This window comes from Seriola lalandi, unplaced genomic scaffold (genome assembly GCF_002814215.2).
Source record: "Seriola lalandi dorsalis isolate HSWRI2012SDOR001 ecotype SW California unplaced genomic scaffold, Sedor1 jcf7180002054795, whole genome shotgun sequence".
In the NCBI taxonomy this organism is placed as follows: domain Eukaryota; kingdom Metazoa; phylum Chordata; class Actinopteri; order Carangiformes; family Carangidae; genus Seriola; species Seriola lalandi.
This window is the reverse complement of record NW_019525348.1, coordinates 4,728,677-4,746,509: the sequence shown is the minus strand read 5'-3', so window position 1 is coordinate 4,746,509 and position 17,833 is coordinate 4,728,677. Positions and strand designations below refer to the sequence as shown.

The 17,833-nt window shown below is 41.1% G+C and overlaps 1 protein-coding gene across 3 annotated transcripts in view; it reads right to left on the bottom strand.

Annotated features, from left to right (window-relative positions):
* Positions 1-17,833, bottom strand: part of thada (THADA armadillo repeat containing) — a 90,958-nt gene that overhangs the window by 63,420 nt on the left and 9,705 nt on the right. For all 3 annotated transcript variants that reach the window (XM_023425829.2, XM_087179174.1, XM_087179173.1), the window contains exons 21-26: positions 17,173-17,333; positions 8,171-8,280; positions 4,939-5,071; positions 2,069-2,191; positions 1,418-1,540; positions 975-1,066 (exon numbers count right to left, since the gene is read on the bottom strand). In XM_023425829.2, coding sequence (XP_023281597.1) covers positions 975-1,066; positions 1,418-1,540; positions 2,069-2,191; positions 4,939-5,071; positions 8,171-8,280; positions 17,173-17,333 — 742 coding nt within the window. The remainder of the gene's footprint in view (positions 1-974; positions 1,067-1,417; positions 1,541-2,068; positions 2,192-4,938; positions 5,072-8,170; positions 8,281-17,172; positions 17,334-17,833) is intronic.

Genomic DNA, 17,833 nt, shown 5'->3' with positions numbered 1-17,833 from the left:
ATGACAAACATGAGTATCTATGAAACCTGTTATTAAAAGTTTAATCTCTGAGATGATTAATTGAAGTTAAATTATTATCATCATAACTAACATCACCATGGGTTTCAATAGACCCTTTTAGTACCACATGGTCTATGGTGTAAATGGTATAAACAACATTGTTCAATCATAAGTGAATGTTTCAGTCTCTCATAAAACTTCACTAACTTTTTTTGCACATAGTTTTTGTTTGTAATTGTACTTTTGATGGCATACTTCTACAACAGACGCTAATACAATGCTGTTTTGTACTTTATCAATTATAGACCACGGGTATGAAACCAGGTTCAGCATACCACGATATTGGAGTAATAATAATTAATTGATACTGAAAGTGCCTTTCTTCATTTGGCTCCAGTGTAATTTCCCCCTTGCTGGTACAGCAGCAGTGGAGCCCTGCACCTCCACAGGCAAAAATCAGCTGTGGGTTGGAGGAGAGTGAATCTTGTATTTCAGCCAGTGCTGGTACAACAGCGCCCCTCTGTGGTCTAAAAAGCAACTTTTCATACACATCTACTTTTTTTACATTGGCTTTCAGAACTCTAAATGTTTATACTAAATAGTTTGCTTTCTCGTAAACTGGTTGACTGTTTATGTCTTAAAACAAGTGTGAAAAATGTTGTCACAGTCAGTTAGGATAATTACAGTCAGTCAACAAGATGACTTTTTTATATAACTGTTGGAGCAAGTGATACTGCAGTGGAAATAAAGGGAATGACCTCAAGGCACTGACTGGATTTCCCTTGTTCTAAGACCTTTTATTTCATTTATTTGCACTAGTAATTTTGACTTTTGGAGCTTATTTGCACACACATGACTGATAACCACTGATTTGTACTTCCCTCATTCGAATGTAAGCGTTTCATTCTGCACTGATGCACATGACAGGAAACTTGAACTGGTAGAGCAGTGTTAGAGAAGGAGAAGGAGCAGACCTGTTCTTTTTTGAGTGCTCATCTTTCCCTTTCTTCACTCCAAAAATCCTTGTGATCAGAGTGCTGAAGAGAAGAGTGGAAGAGTTCCTCACCTGGGACAGAAAAAAAAAACAAACAAACAAAAAAAAAAAAAAATCACGGAATGAGACGGGAAGGAAGACCGAGAGAGAAAGTCTATGCAAGTCTTTAAGTCTAACACAGAGCAAACATTTGCATCATTAGAGTCGATTAAACTTTATGGTCCTTTTTCAGGCTACAGTTTGTGGTGCTGTTGTGTTGCTTCATACAGTGAGCTGATTTAACAGAGTGGAAAAAGTATCAGAAACACCTCGAAGGTGTTGGGGAAAAACATTTAAACCTGCTCAAACAGCCAAACAGGTTAGTGTTAGGATGCATGTTAGAGATGATGAATAAAGGGAAAGAAGATGGAAGTTGAAACTCACTGCCCAGATGGGAGAGGTGAAGCCCAGCACAGCAGCCTGCATCCCATCTGAGACGAAGGGGATGATGTTTTCCCCCAGACGAGTGTCCCTGTACAGAGCCCTGAGGATGTTCAGAGCATGGACCTGTGGGTCGGGGACACAGATCATATCTAACCACTCAGCAGAATCATATTAAGAATACATCACATCACAAATCACATTAAAAACAACGAGACTTTGCATAACCATGAAAACACTACGTTTGTTGACACCCTAGCTGATCCCCTGCAAAGCGGTCTGCCGTTATCTGATAAACCAGGAAGATTCTTAGGAGTCTAATATTACATTCATAAGGTGACTGAAGCTGACAGACATATTTACCAGCAACAGCCAAGATACAGCACCATTTGGCTGCTATTACTAATGTAATTTCTAGAGCTGGACTCTCATCTGTGTTATCCACCACCACTGCCATAAATGTTTTAGTTTCTTAGTCCAGTATTAATCACAACTCAATCGGTATAAAATATTAGTGTGAAAAGCAAAAACTGCAAATATATAATAGCATCCATTACAACAGTACTCCCCATGATGCTGTCTCTGTCTGTTTGAAACAGCTGTCCCATCTGACCACATGTTTGACACCTGCAGGGAAGTACTGGATGATCATACCTGAGGGACGGTGGAGCTGTCAGTGTTCCTGTCAGCAGACGGCATGGCCAGGGTGATCAGTTCTCTCATGGTCATCTTCAGCAAACTGCAACTGGAGGACTTGGGCTCAGAGGAGAGCAGAGCCTGCACGAGTAGAAAACAACATTAACACAGAAAAACTGGCTGTTTAAATGATCAACGCTGATATGATCAGTATGTTAGTATATTTCTTCAAAGTGCATGCATGCATGCATATATATATATATATATGTATATATATATACACACATACATACATACACACACACAAACACACGTATATACACATATATGAGATGCAACTACATTTTTATGTTTTCATCACATTTTTTTTCTTCCTGCAACAGGGAAAGACAGAACTTTATATTAGTAATGAGAGATACGCTGCAGCAGGTCAGTTCTCAAAGACCTGGATCTGATGCCATCCTGATACTGACAGAAGAATAAGAACATGTGCTGGTCCAATGTCAGGATATGAAGGCAAGAAATATGGTCTGATCATGTTCCCATGTAGACTAACACCACGTATACCACCCGTTAGTTTATTAGAAAAACATCAATAAATTGTTTGTGCAACTGATGCACTTGTTACTGTCCTTGATTATATGTCGCATGAATTCAATAATTCAATGTGTACTTAATAAGGTATTCCTTATTCCTTTGCTCTAAAACTGCAGCAACAAAACTTCTACATTGAATTAAACTGTGCCCACCACCACAGAAAATCTTATCTCTGACATAAAGCCAAAGCCATTATATAAGTTTGTCTATACTGATGGCTTCACTAAATGACATCACTTGTATGTGCCAGGAATGGGAGTTGGGAATGTGGGAGCAAGGAGGTGACAGCACTTGGCTGCTGTGTGAGAAAGGAGTTATCTTACTGAGGGAGCTGATGGGAACCAGCTGCGTGCCTGGCCAGGGTTATGGTTAAAGAGTTAGGCCTGGGAGGGATGGAGAGATGGAGGATAGAGGTAAAGAGGAAAGAAGGAGGAGGAGGAGGCGGCACAGTCTGGCTCCTATGAACTCTTGGGGGGTAGGGATGTAGGAAGGTAAGAGGAAGAGGAGGGCTAGCGCGGATCCTGTGAAGTCTGTCCCAGGTTGATCCGGACCAGCATGAGGCGAGCGCAGGAGCCAGCCTTCCTGGATCTGACTCCATCTTTGTGTGTGCAGGAATGTAGCCCAAAGCTCTGCCAACGTGTGAACTTTTGCTTCTCTCCAGACTTCCTCTGCTTTGGTTGACTGTCCCTCTTCCTCCTTTATCGTATCTTCTGTCTCGCCATCCATCTTTTTATTCCATCATGCTCCGTTCTGCCATGTTGCTCTTCCTCAATCTCTCATTTTACTGTACCTTCAACTTTAGCTGTGATGTCTTTTAATTTGAAAAGTCAATTCAGCCAGGCGACAGGGTTGTTCACATGCAGATAATTCCCATAACATCCCATAAATAATCCAGGTTAAGTACAAAACTGCAATGAATGCTAATATCAGAGAGTCAAAGTTGGGACTTCTGTAACCTGGAATTGAATTTAAAAAACATTTTAAAAACAAATCTGGCTGAATCCATCTAGTTCACAGACTTCAGAATTTTGTTAGACAGCACACATGCCTGGTTTACAAACGCATGAAAATAGAAGAGGCAGTGATGTCAGCAGGGCAGCCATGCGCCTCATACTGATAACCACAACAAAGAGGAGCTCCACTCCAAAATGACTGCTATGATAAAACATGAAGTCTGTCATGTCTAGTTTTAATATCAGTAATCAGAGGAAGTGGGGAGGTGAACTGCGGCTGAATAACACAATGAGTCAGTCAAGTGTTAAGGTAGTTTAGTAGGAGATTACAACACATTGTTAAAGGTGTGTGGGACTGGTCACTACTAAGAGGGGTCACTGAAAGGACAGTGTGTGTGTGTGTGTGTGTGTGTGTGTGTGTGTGTGTGTGGGGAGTGTTTATGAGAGTGTGTCAGTGAACAAAGAAGACAGATGGATTAAGTTCAGTATTCTTCCAGAATGAGTGCTCCAGTGGTGCGCCAAGAACTGATGATTACACTACTTTTAGACGTAAACAGGAACACAACACACACACGTATGCCAGCGCACACACACACACAGAGTTTATACTACTAAACCTCTGAGTCCAACATTCATTCACTAAACCTACTGTTTACCAACACATTCCATCATAACCTTAAACTTGACAAGATTTGTTTTTTTCAGTTATTTTTTGACATTTTTATATTTTTATTAGAAAGGAAAGGGGAAGAGGAAAGGAAAGGAAACAGGGATACAGCAGGGGAATGACATGCAGCAAGAGTCTAGCAGGCTGGGAGTCAAACTGAGGACTCAGAGCATTTGCACCCATGTGGTATGTGTCCTAGCAACACGGCTATTGGGTCGCCCCACAATTTCAATCTCACCCATCAAATGAACTAATGTTATTACACAGGGTTGTATGTTACCAAATGGTCCTTATTTCTCATCTTCAGAACTCTCACGGCAAATTAAGGTCAGCTAAATTGAATTTACATTAAGGAGCAACAATAAAAAGTGTCCTGCCAAACTGAAAGTCTAGTATCAGGAATGACATATTTAGACTGTAACAAAAGGATCACTTTGTCCATAGAGGGTTAGATGGCCACACACACTGCAGAAACTAAATCAGAGGAATGTGCTGTTTACTGACAAAGGTCTGCATCTTCTGTCTTCTGAAGTGTTGCAATTTAAACAATAACCTCTTGCCAACACTTGAAATCAACAGTGTGAGTCCAGCATCAAGACTGGAATTTTAAAAGCACCTTTTTGATACTACAGAATCTTGAAAAGCACGTGCACACACACACACACACACACCTGGATGTAGAAGGGTATCCCTGCACTGCGTCGTGTGGCACACAGCTTGGATGACGGGTCACTGGATTTGACCTCCTCCAGAACCTCAGACAGCCAGTGGGCCGGAAGCTGCTGCAGGGCCTGACTGCCACTCCTTAAACACACACAGAAAAACATGGGTAATAAATAACACGTCTTATATCTTTGAGCTTTCCCTCTTTTAATTTTGTTGCATATTTATTTTATCTGATAAGGTATTATTTTATGCACCATAATCGACTCTGCAGTAGTTCAGCTTTTAGTACTTAAAATGTCTTATACATTTGACAGATGCGATGTTTAATATCCTCATTAGCTGTTTTTGTAATGTATGCATATTTTCAAGACGGAAAGTCATACTGTTGCACACTGTTGCACCAAACCAGGATCATATCACTGCAAATAATTTTTTTTATATTCGTTTAAATCCACTTTGACAACCAGATGGATCTCAAAAGCAGGTTTCCATGAAATGTGTAACATAAAATGACAGTTGAAAAATCGTCAGATGAATTATGAAGCACATGATGTACTCGATTAACCTTCAAATACCCTGAACAAGTGATTCCAGAGATAGTGGCTGTGGGCTTCCAGCAAAATGAAAAATCATCATCAGTAACTTCATCCACTGTGGTTCCTATCAAGACGTCCAACAACCAGACATGTATCATACTGCACTTCTTAAGGAAAAATCTTATTGAATGTTAATCCACGGTCTTATGTGTACCCATTTAGTAGGGATTGACGTTACAACGGAAGTTGCTGCTCTAAACTTTGTGAAACATTTACTGTTCTCTGTGGCGTTTGTTACTCCAAGGGTTTTAAAACAAATGCTAAGAATGTGATTTGAAGCAGGTCTGAAAGAAACTGCTCTGCCCTGATCTGTGAGAAGCAGCTGTTTAACAAGAACCAGAGAAACCGAGAGGATGAATGAAAACAATTCAATGTGGAGGACAGAGCAAAGGGTGCAGTGCTGCTACACACACTCTAATGTACTCCATCGCACACACTCGACACCCCGAGGACACACACATCCTCACTGATAAACACATGTGGTGAGGTATATACTGTAAACCAGTAATTTCCAAACAGGATATACTTAATACCACAGGGGGTGGCTCTGCAGTTCCCAGAGGGAACATGAAAAGATTATGGAGCATCTCAACTAATTAAAAAAATAATTAATTAATTCAAAAATAAATTCTGATTTGGTTGCAATTAAGAGTGTGTGAAAACTACTTAGCAAGCAAGTAAAGAAGTGGGATGAATTAGCTAAAAGTAACAAATACATGGATAAAATAGTCAAAAGAGAAATAGAGAAACAGAAAGTAATGGTTAACTTGTTATGATAGTTGAAGTAATAGATAAATGGTTGAAATAGTTAAAGATAATTGATGAATGATCAAAAAAGTTAAAATAAATAAAAGACTGAAACAGCTAGAAATAATGCTAGAAACATCTGTCTCTAAATGGTTTGTATGAATGCAAACTTAACCAAACCAACCCAAACACTGATAAAATAAAAAGGTTTTGTACCAATATCCACTTTAACAAAAAAAAAAAAAACACAACTTTAAAATCAGTTTTAATTAAAGGTCCCACATTGTAGAAAGTGAGATTTCCATGTCTTTTGACGCTCCTCTGCCAGCGACAGCCTTTATGTCCTTTATGTCTGGAGAATATGATTTTAAGGTCAGGGCATCCACAATGCTTAATTTCTATGTTGTGACACATTGTACCTTTATCAAAAAATTGCATTGCATTGTGATTTGGATATTGTGCTTGGCCACACTGCGATTTTCATAATATTTTGATTCGCTGTTCAGCCCTAGTTTTTGGTACTTAAAACCGCAAATACATCTTCTTATGGATATCATAACTTAAAAAAAAAAAAAAAAAACACTGGAAAAATATGGGACCTTTAACACATTTACAACATGGCAGGTGGTGTCGATGAAGGGGTACCTGAGTCCATCTGGCCGCAAACAACTGCCACAAACAATTGCAGATATAAACACACATACAAGGGAACAAGGGAACTCGGTCACAGACAGACAAAGAGAGAAAGTGAAGAAAGATATAAAGAGTGAAAGAAAGAGAAGATGGGGAAGAATGAAAAGAGAGACAGAGAGACACAGTGAGAGAGTGCAAACACAGTGGAACACACCAGAGCCAGATCCCAAGACAGAGCATCAAAAGGCCATGGTTAAGCACCCCGCAATCAACACCCCATAACCCAGCACACGGCCTGCATACTATCCACACACTGCTCTTCCCCTCCTGAAAACACACACTCACATCCACATACGCCTGGAGCAGAACACACACACACACTCCCAGTGTGCCTACACACAACCACCAGAATGTCGCTCTCATTACACAACACACTGAGAGGCTGGTTTCTGTACAAGAACAAAACAAGTGAGTTTTGTTTTAAGTGCTGAGCAGTGGGTGGTTCAAAATCAACACTGCTGCAACGGTTTTGTGGTTTGTCACCTGCCGCAGGGCTAAAGATGCCTCCCGCCATTGAGGAAAAGGGAGAGGTGCAAGAAAGTGAGAAATTCTTTCATGTTGTACAGAATTAAATGATTGTTTATCTTCCCCTCAGGAGGATAATAGTGGGATTATTTCATTGAATAGCAGGGGTGAGAGGGACTGTGGAGTTCAGTGTGAGACTGCAGCCAAGTGTAATGTTGCCTGTGGAAGTATGTTGCTACAGAGGCCCCATCACTCTAATGCTCTTCACTGTGGAATTTAAGTGCATGAATAGCTTTGAATTATAAACCTGAGATAAAGTTGGGGATGTCATCAGTGGGACAATATTTGGCTCTAACTCACATCACAAATACATTTTGGCCATTCTACAAAGCTAAAAGATTTTTTTGTGTGTGTGTACCATAAGTCACTCTGTGCAGTAGTTAACAGTTTAGTTATTAAAATGTTCTATACACACAATGTTTAATTGTGCAGCTCAGTTTTTTCCATGCCCATGTATCTCTGTTGGCTGTCCAGAGGGCACCAGATGATGAATAATTCCAATTATCCAGTCTTGATGTGATTACAGTACATTATATCTGAAGAGTGACACTCAGAACTCCCCTTCTTGCTAATTACAAGGCACACTGATGTTCACTGTCATGATGGAAGCTAATGCCCACAGCCATTCAGCAGTATTACCTTACAGCCCCTTTGCCCTGAATGTGAACACACACACCTGCACAGCATGTCAGTGAGGCGTACAAAGCCCACGTAAGCCAGTTCAAAGGCGCCACGATGACGGGACTGCAGGAGCTGCTGACGGAAGTACAGGCCGACCCCCTCCACCTGTAACAGAGACACACACAGAGGGAATCAGCAGCTGAACTGTAACAAGAGCAGCACTGATTTCTACGTGCCGGTGCCTGCCTGCCTGCCTGCGCGCGTGTGTGTGTGTGTGTGTGTGTGTGTGTGTGTGTGTGTGTGTGTTATGTATGCATGACTTTAAAGCCAAGAAATGGATGCCACCTTTTAAACAGGGTCAAAATGATGTAACTGCAGTCAAAAACAATATGTGCACCACCTGAAAACTGTAATAGTAGAGGCAGTCGAGACTCGAGACTGGCTAAACTATGAGGGAACAGGGTAACAAGATGTATAGAGGAAAAACTGTTATGGAACTGTACCATCTTCATTACACATATTTCATATGCAATACCTTCACTGACCACACAGAAGGTAAATAATATATGAAAGCCTTCAAAATTCTACTGTCAATAATTTAGTTGGGGGCTTTATGTCCTTTCAATATCATTTAATTGTTTACTAATCTGTAAAATGTCAGAAAACGGTAAAAAAAACACAATTTCCCAGATTCTAGGAGGATGTCTTCAAATAACTTGTTGTCTGAACAGTCCAAAACCCAAAGTGGGTCAGGTGGGGTATGACACCATGCAAGGGTGACATCATGATTATATGCGTCTCAACCACTATGCTACAGGAAACTCAAGATATTTAATTTATAATCCTAGAAACAAAAGGAAAGAAGAAAATCCTGACATTTGATCATGTAGAACATATTTACTTAAATTCACTTTTAAACAACTAATAGTTTCAGAACTACTATATAACTTTTCAGTGTTTTGAGTGGTCGCATATCAGTGACTCTTGTAGACTTTGTACTTTGTCTTAGTGTGCGATTTGTTTTTTAAAGTGATTTCACAGCAAATATATGCAATAGACTCACAGTACAAAAACAATAACCCCCACCACTGTTAATGACATAATTCCACTCATGTCCAACCAAATGCAAGACTAACCAGCTCTGTCATTTAGAGGGAAAATAGTTCATTTTCTTTAAAGAATTCCAACTGTATAAAAGATGCTCATACACTGATGAACTGCATTACCTAATCCCACTTTAGCCTTTTCTCTATTTGGCAAGCACAGTGAAGCTGTAACACTGGCTACTCTCTTGTTTTAGAGACACCACTTAGTTTTCAGCCAGTGAGCATTGAGCATGTCAAGCGTGAGAGCAGCATGTCAGTAGCGTGACAAGTGTGTTCAAATAAGGATGCTGAGACATCCACATAATGGCCACTGTCAGTAAAACCATCCAGTTAGTAACAGTGTTAGCAACATTATTCTAACTATACACATACACACACAACCGAGTGTTGCTTCTGCGGCAGTGTGTAAACTGGTGAGTGTGTTGCAGGTGAGGCGGCAGGGCGAGGCGGACGCAGAGCTACAGCGCCCTGTCATTAAGGCTGTGGTATCACCGCCACCACAGTGGCAGCCAGGCCCCGACTTAGTCAGGGGTGGCATGGAGGGCACAGGGAGGGGTGGCAAGGCTCCGATGCAAAAAATCCCTGTGTGAAAAGGGGGAAAAAAAATCCCGACGGCCCCTTAGGGGATGTGGGGTTAGACACAACATCTAAACTAACACAGACGTAGACCCGCAGATGAACTAGGAGTACACCAGTCACCGTAACTTTCAGCAACAAACCCTGATGTCACTGAATGCAGGAACAATGATGCATGAAGATGGGTTTACAAGAGGAAAAAGTGCTGAAAATGTGCTCAAAATAAATGAATGGAAATATGTGTAAAAAGGAAATATTACAAGAAGAATGAATGCAACAAGAATGTAGTGCTTAGACAGTCCGTTTTTGACTGGTCAGTAAACTCGACTGACCCTGCAGACCCAAAGTGGACTAACTTAAACACCAAAGTATGGACTAAGTAAACCACAGCAGTACCAAGCCCAATGACTTATCACATTGGTGGCCAGAGTGGACTCCCAGGACAGGCCTGACCTCACCGGGTTAAAAATGGCAGCGACAGTCACTGTTAGATGGCCCGTGGCTGCCGGGGCCCAGACCGCTGCGGTGCTGAGCTGGGCCGCGCCGGGCCGCGGCTTCGCCTATTTAAAGCTTCCCTCCTGAAGGTTCCCGTCTGTGTAACTGTTCAAAAGGGCCAAGCAAGCTTCCTGCGCAGGGGGGCGGGGGACGGGACTTTATTTAGACGTCAACTTCCTGTTTGCAAACGTGCCCGTTTCCCAGAAAAACTTCCCTGTGCGGAGAGAGAAGTTTCCCAAGTCTAATTACATGTATGGCTCCGGGCCGTGACAGTGACCCAAATAGCCAACTTCTCCCCTGACGGGACAGGGTTAGAAAGCACTCTGATAATGTTTGTTGTTGTTGCTGCAATCTGCAGGAGGAATTTTGAACTTCTGATTTTTGAATGGCACAGGCAATGGTAAACCAAGTAATTCAGATTCTTCTATTGCAACATAATAAATTTTATTCTTTTCTGCACTGGTTCAGAGCAGTTGGACTTTATGGTATCAGGTAAAAGGTAAAAAGTAGTTATGTTAAATTAGTTATGTTACACATGATGTGTGAAATATTTTTTACTTTGAGCTCTGATCTGAGAATCAATATCCAAATGTGGTATAAAGTCTTCTGGAAAAATAGGAAGATAGGAAGCTAAATATATACAGTGGGGTCCAAAAGTCCGACCACTAGTAAAGATACTTATATGTTCCATTTGTTTTGAATGTAATACTATCGTTTTCATTACAAATGATAATATCAACTTAACACTGAGTGAAAAGGTCAAACTTCATAATATCTTAATATTTTGTGTGTCCCCCTTTTGCTTTAATGGCAGCAGGCACTTGAGCTGACATGGATGGACTCCACAAGTTTGTGCAAAACCTGATGACCCATGTTATCCCAACATGATCTGACAATGTTCCACAGAGCTTCTTGTGATGTCCCAGAATGCTTTGCTTTCTCAGTCTTCAAGTGCCCCCATAAATGTCTATTGGGAGTGAGGTCTGGCGACTGTGGCGGAAAGTCCATGACAGTAAAAACTCTTGCTCTCTATTGCTCTTCTTTGGTCTTCAGGTAGTTCTGTGTTGAGGTGTGTGTGGGTCATTGTTCTGCTGCAGTGTGAGCCTTCTCTACTGAGATACAAAGCAGAGGGTGTAGCATGTCTCTGAAGAATGGAGAGGTACTTCTCTTCAGTCAGGGTGTAGTCAACTCAGTGCAGGTGCAAGGGCAAGCAAAACACCTCAAGTCTTGAATATTCCCACCACCATGTTTCACTGTGGGTTTAATACACTTACATACACCCTTTGTTACTGCCATAAATCTAACACTTGGTTTCATCAGTAAACAGGACTTTTTTCCAGTCATCCACAGTGAGATGCTGGTATTTCTTAGGCCACCCTGAGCGTTTGGCCTTGTTTCCCCTCCTAAGAGGTGGCTTAGAGACTAAAGTCATGAAACTAAAGTCAAAATAAAGTCCTGAAACTCAGTAGTCATTACTACATTAGTACAGAGTACTCAGTACTCATGAGTTGGACCACACCCATATTCAAACTCGCCCTTGATTTTGATGTCAACTAGACAAGTTTTGTGACTGTATCTTGCAGGTTGTGATGCTATCATGTTGACAAAATCTGTCAACAGACAGACAGACAATCATATAAACACCTGCCAAAGTTCTCAAAACCACCTCTGTGGTGGTCCCCGCTACAGTATGTGTCTCCAGGACCACATTTTGCCATTACCTACCACACACACACACAAAGTGAAAACAATGCCAGCCCCGTTGTGGCTGATTATCAAACCATTACCATTAATGCCTACCTATAACAACTACTGTTGCCATGGTGCCACCCAGTGACAGAAACATCTGTAGTGTTGCCAGGCCAACGAGGATATAACACAGGATGCTGGCTCTGGACTGTGGGAGGTGTTGAACTCACACACATTTTGGAAAGAGATGTGTTTTGGTCAGACACACACACACGTACACACTTATACACATACATTTGCCCATGCATGTCATCACTGCGGTAGGGCAGAATGACTTTGTCCACATAAGCTTAGCCAGACCCAACTTTCCAAACACTATTGGAATCACCCCACTGGCTGTTAATGCAAACACACACACTATTCACACACACACAGACACACAAAGTGCGGAACTGTTGACAAGTGAATGAAAAAGAAAATGGATGTGGTAAAGACAGAGCACAGAAGTTCAGATTTTCCTCTTGTCTGCGTATTTCTCAGCATGAGTTTGTTAAATCATCGGTTATGTAATGAGGCCCATCACTATAGTTACCACAGTGGACAACATGGTATCCATGATATCACCATCAATTATCTCTTCAGGACACTGTGGTGGTGACATCATTATCAAGTCCATTTCAACAGTGAAAGTTAAAAGCACTGTTTAAGGCTGTTTTATACAGCTTTAAATTCTACCTGTTACTGCATCTGTCTTAGAGGGAATATTAAATAACAGAGGAAAAATGTAATAGGTCAGCTCCCCTCACTGACAAACTGACAAACAGTTTCCGTGTTAGTAGCCAGCATCTGAACTGTACTGGTCCTGAGTTGGTAAAGGTACAGTTCGACATTTGAGAAAATATACTTATTCACTTTTTTGTTGATAGTAAGAACATCACTTCATATTTGTTTAATAAATATGAAGCTACCAGCAGGAACTGGTTAGCTTAGCACAAAAACTGGAAACCGCTAACCTGAGTTTATCCAAAAGTAAAATTCACCCACCTCTGAAGTTCACTCATTAAAAAGCTGAGCTAGCTAAGCTAAGCTTACTGGCTGCTGGCTGTATCTTTATATTTACCAGAAAGACAGGAGAGTGGTATCAGTCTTCACACTATTCCCTTTATTAACAGTCGGCAAGAAAGTTAATAAATGTATTTCAGACAATATGCCAGCATCAGGCATCTAAATTTCAGACTTTTTAACGTGTTCTTAATGTCCCCTGGACATTCAATTTAAACTAATCTGACAAGCACAATTAAAAGACAAATGTCACATGATGTGCATTGTTTAATATAACGAACAGGTAATAGTATCACTGAATATGGGGTCAAAAACAGGAGAAGAAGAGATTCAGTTATCCAAACTGCAAGGCACACACTGTATGCTAATATACTACAGTGCTACTCACTGGCAATTTTACATAAACTGTTGTTTTTGGATCACAATACTGGATCACAGTCAATGTCAGTTTTGTACCGAATGTCAACTGAGTATTGCTCAAGAGCATCTGGAACTAAAGTGTAAAATCCAGTTGATAGAGAACCCACAGTACAACGCACAGTTTGTTTCTAAACCTGTACTTATCTTTTTTACTTTTGTAGTTGTTGCAGGTAAAGAACTTGAACGTACACAGAAAAAACACAAATTCAGCACATAGTACAGTATGATGCTTCATACTTTCTCTCTCTCCCCCTCAGGAGTGTAACTACAGTGCTGTGAAAAAAGTATTTGCCCCCTTATGGTTTTTTTATTTTTGCTTTTTTGTCACACTTACATGTTTCAGTTCATCACATTTTAATTTTAATATCAGACAAAGATAACCTGAGAAAATACAAAATGCAGTTTTTAAATGATGTTTCATTTATCAAGGGAAAAAAGCTATCCAAACCAAACCAAACCAAACCTTTGTGAAAAAGTAATTGCCCCCTAAACCTAATAACTGGTTGTGCCACCCTTGGCGGCAACAACTGCAATCAAGCGTTTGCGATAACACGCAATGAGTCTTTCACATCGCTGTAGAGGAATTTTGGCCCACTCTTCTTTGCAGAATTGTTTTATTTCAGCCACATTGGAGGGTTTTCGAGCATGAACGGCCTGTTTAAGGTCATGCCACAGCATCTCAATCGGATTTAAGTCCGGACTTTGACTAGGCCACTCCAAAACTTTGATTTTGTTTTTTTTGAGCCATTCAGAGGTGGACTTGCTGGTGTTCTTCGGATCATTGTCCTGCTGCATAACCCAAGTGCACTTGAGCTTAAGGTCACAAACTGATGGCCGGACATTCTCCTTCAGGATTTTCTGGTAGAGAGCAGAATTCATGGTTCCATCAATTACAGCAAGTCGTCCAGGTCCTGAAGCAGCAAAGCAGCCCCAGACCATCACACTACCACCACCATGTTTGACTGTCGGTATGATGTTCTTTTTCTGAAATATTGTGTTAGTTTTACGACAGATGTAACGGGACGCACACCTTCCAAAAAGTTCCACTTTTGTCTCGTCAGTCCACAGAATATTTCCCCAAAAGTCTTGTGGATCATCAAGATGTTTTATAGCAAATGTGACACGGGCCTTTGTGTTCTTTTTGGTCAGCAGTGGTTTTCGCCTTGGAACTCTCCCATGGATGCCATTTTTGCCCAGTCTCTTTCTTATTGTTGAATCATGAACCTTAACTGAGGCAAGTGAGGCCTGCAGTGCTTTAGATGTTGTTCTGGGTTCTTTTGTGTCCTCCTGGATGAGTTGTCGATGCGCTCTTGGAGTAATTTTGGTAGGCCGGCCACTCCTGGGAAGGTTCACCACTGTTCCATGTTTTCTCCATTTGTGGATAATGGCTCTCACTGTGGTTCGCTGGAGTCCCAAAGCCTTAGAAATGGCTTTGTAACCCTTTCCAGACTGATAGATGTCAATGACTTTGTTCTTGAATTTCTTTGGATCGGGGCATGATGTGTTGCTTTTTGAGATCTTTTAGCTCACTTCATGTTGTCAGACAGGTTCTAGTTAAGTGATTTCTTGATTCTACAGGTCTGGCAGTAACCAGGCCTGGGTGGAGCTAGTGAAATTGAACTCAGCTTTCCAAGAAATGTGGTTAATCCCAGTTAATTCATGATTTAACAAGGGGGGGGGCAATTACTTTTTCACATAGGGTCAGGTTGGTTTGGATAGCTTTTTTCCCTTAATAAATGAAATCATCATTTAAAAACTGCATTTTGTATTATCTCAGGTTATCTTTGTCTGATATTAAAATTTGTTTGATGATCTGAAACATTTAAGTGTGACAAAAAAGCAAAAACAAAAGAAATCTGTAAGGGGGCAAATACTTTTTCACAGCACTGTACATGGTCAACAGACAAACACAAACACACACACACACCCTTTACCCCCTACACAGACAAACACAGCCTATGTCTGGTGCCCTTGTTATTATGGACGCTCACATGCTGAACCACTCAGACAACTATTCCTGTGTGAGTTTGTCTGTGTCAGTCCATGTATATGTGTGTGTGTGTGTGTGTGTGTGTGTTGTTTGCAGCACTCAGTGTTTTCCTGCTGGTGGTGGAAGTGATTTGGAAAGAATGCAGTGGAAAGGGAGGGGCGTCGCAGCCGTTAAACCAGCAGGGTCGGGCCCCAAATGAAAGCTCGGCGCTAACGAGGGCGGATACTAATTGAAGAGCCTCCCAGCGTGGTGTCACAAACACACACAGACACACACATGGATTCACATCATCCCCGCTACAGTACACATACACACATTTAGTTAAAAAAAATTACACCTTTTCAAATGGAGTATTTGGTTTGCAAACAACTTCTACAACTGACAACAGTGTCCACATCAGGGTCAGGCAGCCATTTGCATTTTTACATCATCCGATCGTCACTGTGTGAGATTGCCAATTCCTGACGCGACTGAGGTGGGGTGGCTCGCCTGTGTTCTCTGCAGCACACTACCACAGCTCAGCTGTTGTAGCTTGGTTAACCTTGTTAGCCTTCCCGTTCCCAAAATGAGACTTCAAAGCAGTAAGAATAGCGACAAGACAGAGCTGTATAGTGGCAGCAGATGTTTGAGGAGCCCGCTGTCAGATGTGCACAGGCACCGTCATACAAAAAATATCATGGAGGGAGCAGAGCCATTGGCTATTTTATATTTTAAATGTAACCTATTACTAGTGGTCTACCACAGAAGACTGCTTTGGATTTTATACAATTCATATTGACATGTAGAATGCATCATTTGACTGTTTCTCTTCCAACACCGATTTCCACTACCAGTGCTCACTTCCTACCACATTCGAAATCTGGATACCACACTCAGATCATTCTTATGTGAGGTAACATGAGGCCAAGGTTCACTGTGGGACTAAGAACTGAGTCAGTGGCATCCGGCGCCTGAATGAAGGTTACACTTCATTCTATAATGACAGTGATGAAGAAACTGTTTTTAATATGGGTCGATCACATCTGGCTAAAACGTGATTAATAAGGTCAGTATCCACACCGATACTGATCCAGTGGATCGGAGCATAACTATTGACACAGGTCAGTAATATTTTTGGACTATAGGTATCAATATCTAGTATCTGGTGCCATTTAAATAATGGCACAGGCACACTCAATGTTCATCCTATGTAGGATGGGATAAAGCAATACTGTATATTTTTGTTATTGTCAACTAATCCCACAAAAAGAGTCTGACTCAGTACTTTCCCACTTCCCATGCTGGGGATGTGGAAATCACTTTCTGGCACTCACAAGATATACCAGGTAATACTTGTTAGACGAATACATTCATTGTCGATTGTAGCCCTTTCATGGGATTTTCTAGTAAAAAATCTAGATCTCATCAGTTATGATAAAAATGATTGATGCATATTTAGGACTTAAGATAAATTTTTTATCCATTCAAAATGTTTAAATTCAACCATATCCATGATATTAGAAATAGACAGCAGTGACAATAAGGATAAGGAGCTAACATGAGCCGCAACTGGTTAGACCCCATTTGTATCCACTAACTGAATTATAACAGTCTTGGTTATTAAGTAAACCAGTGTGTTTCACAATCAGTCACAGTCACTGTTTGGAACAAGAACAACGAAAGTGATAGTGGCTGTGTTTCTGATTGAGGTGAGGTGTGTTCTGTTCTTCAGGATCTCACCTGCTCCTCTGTGATGAGCCCTGGGTGTGTGTGTGCCTTGCCGCTGGTGTAGTGCAGAGGCAGGCTCTGACACAGCTGTCCGAGCAGCATGGCCACTTCCTTCATGCTCCGCCAGCAACATACCAGCACCATCTGGGCTGTCACCCTGTAGCCCTCACCGCCTGGAGCCAACACATACACCCACAGTGACACACACATGAAAAAAATGACATTGGAAAAGTTTCATCATCTTTTGGTTCATTATCTAATAATTTTAACTAAAAGATGCAGTTGTCTTATTATGTAATGTACCACATTTTGGCCTTATGTTCAATGTAAACCATAACAAGTCACATAATGTGCCTGCTTTTGTTGTTCATGTTAGGTCACATTAGTTACACTCACTGAACACACACATACACCAAACCATTTTATTTTCCTTATCACAGTGACATCACAGTCATGTAGTTAATCATTCATTAAGTTGTCTCAGGGTGACTGACTGAGCATCATGTAAATATATCAGACAAAAAACACTAAACACTGCCCCCATGAGGACCCCGGTAGTACTCCACTCACAAGCAGTGGTGACCTGCTGGTTTCACTGACTCAATCTGACAGAGGAAATCATACCACTGAAACTATTTTGACTAAAGACGCATGGCTTATGCAAATTAAGGCA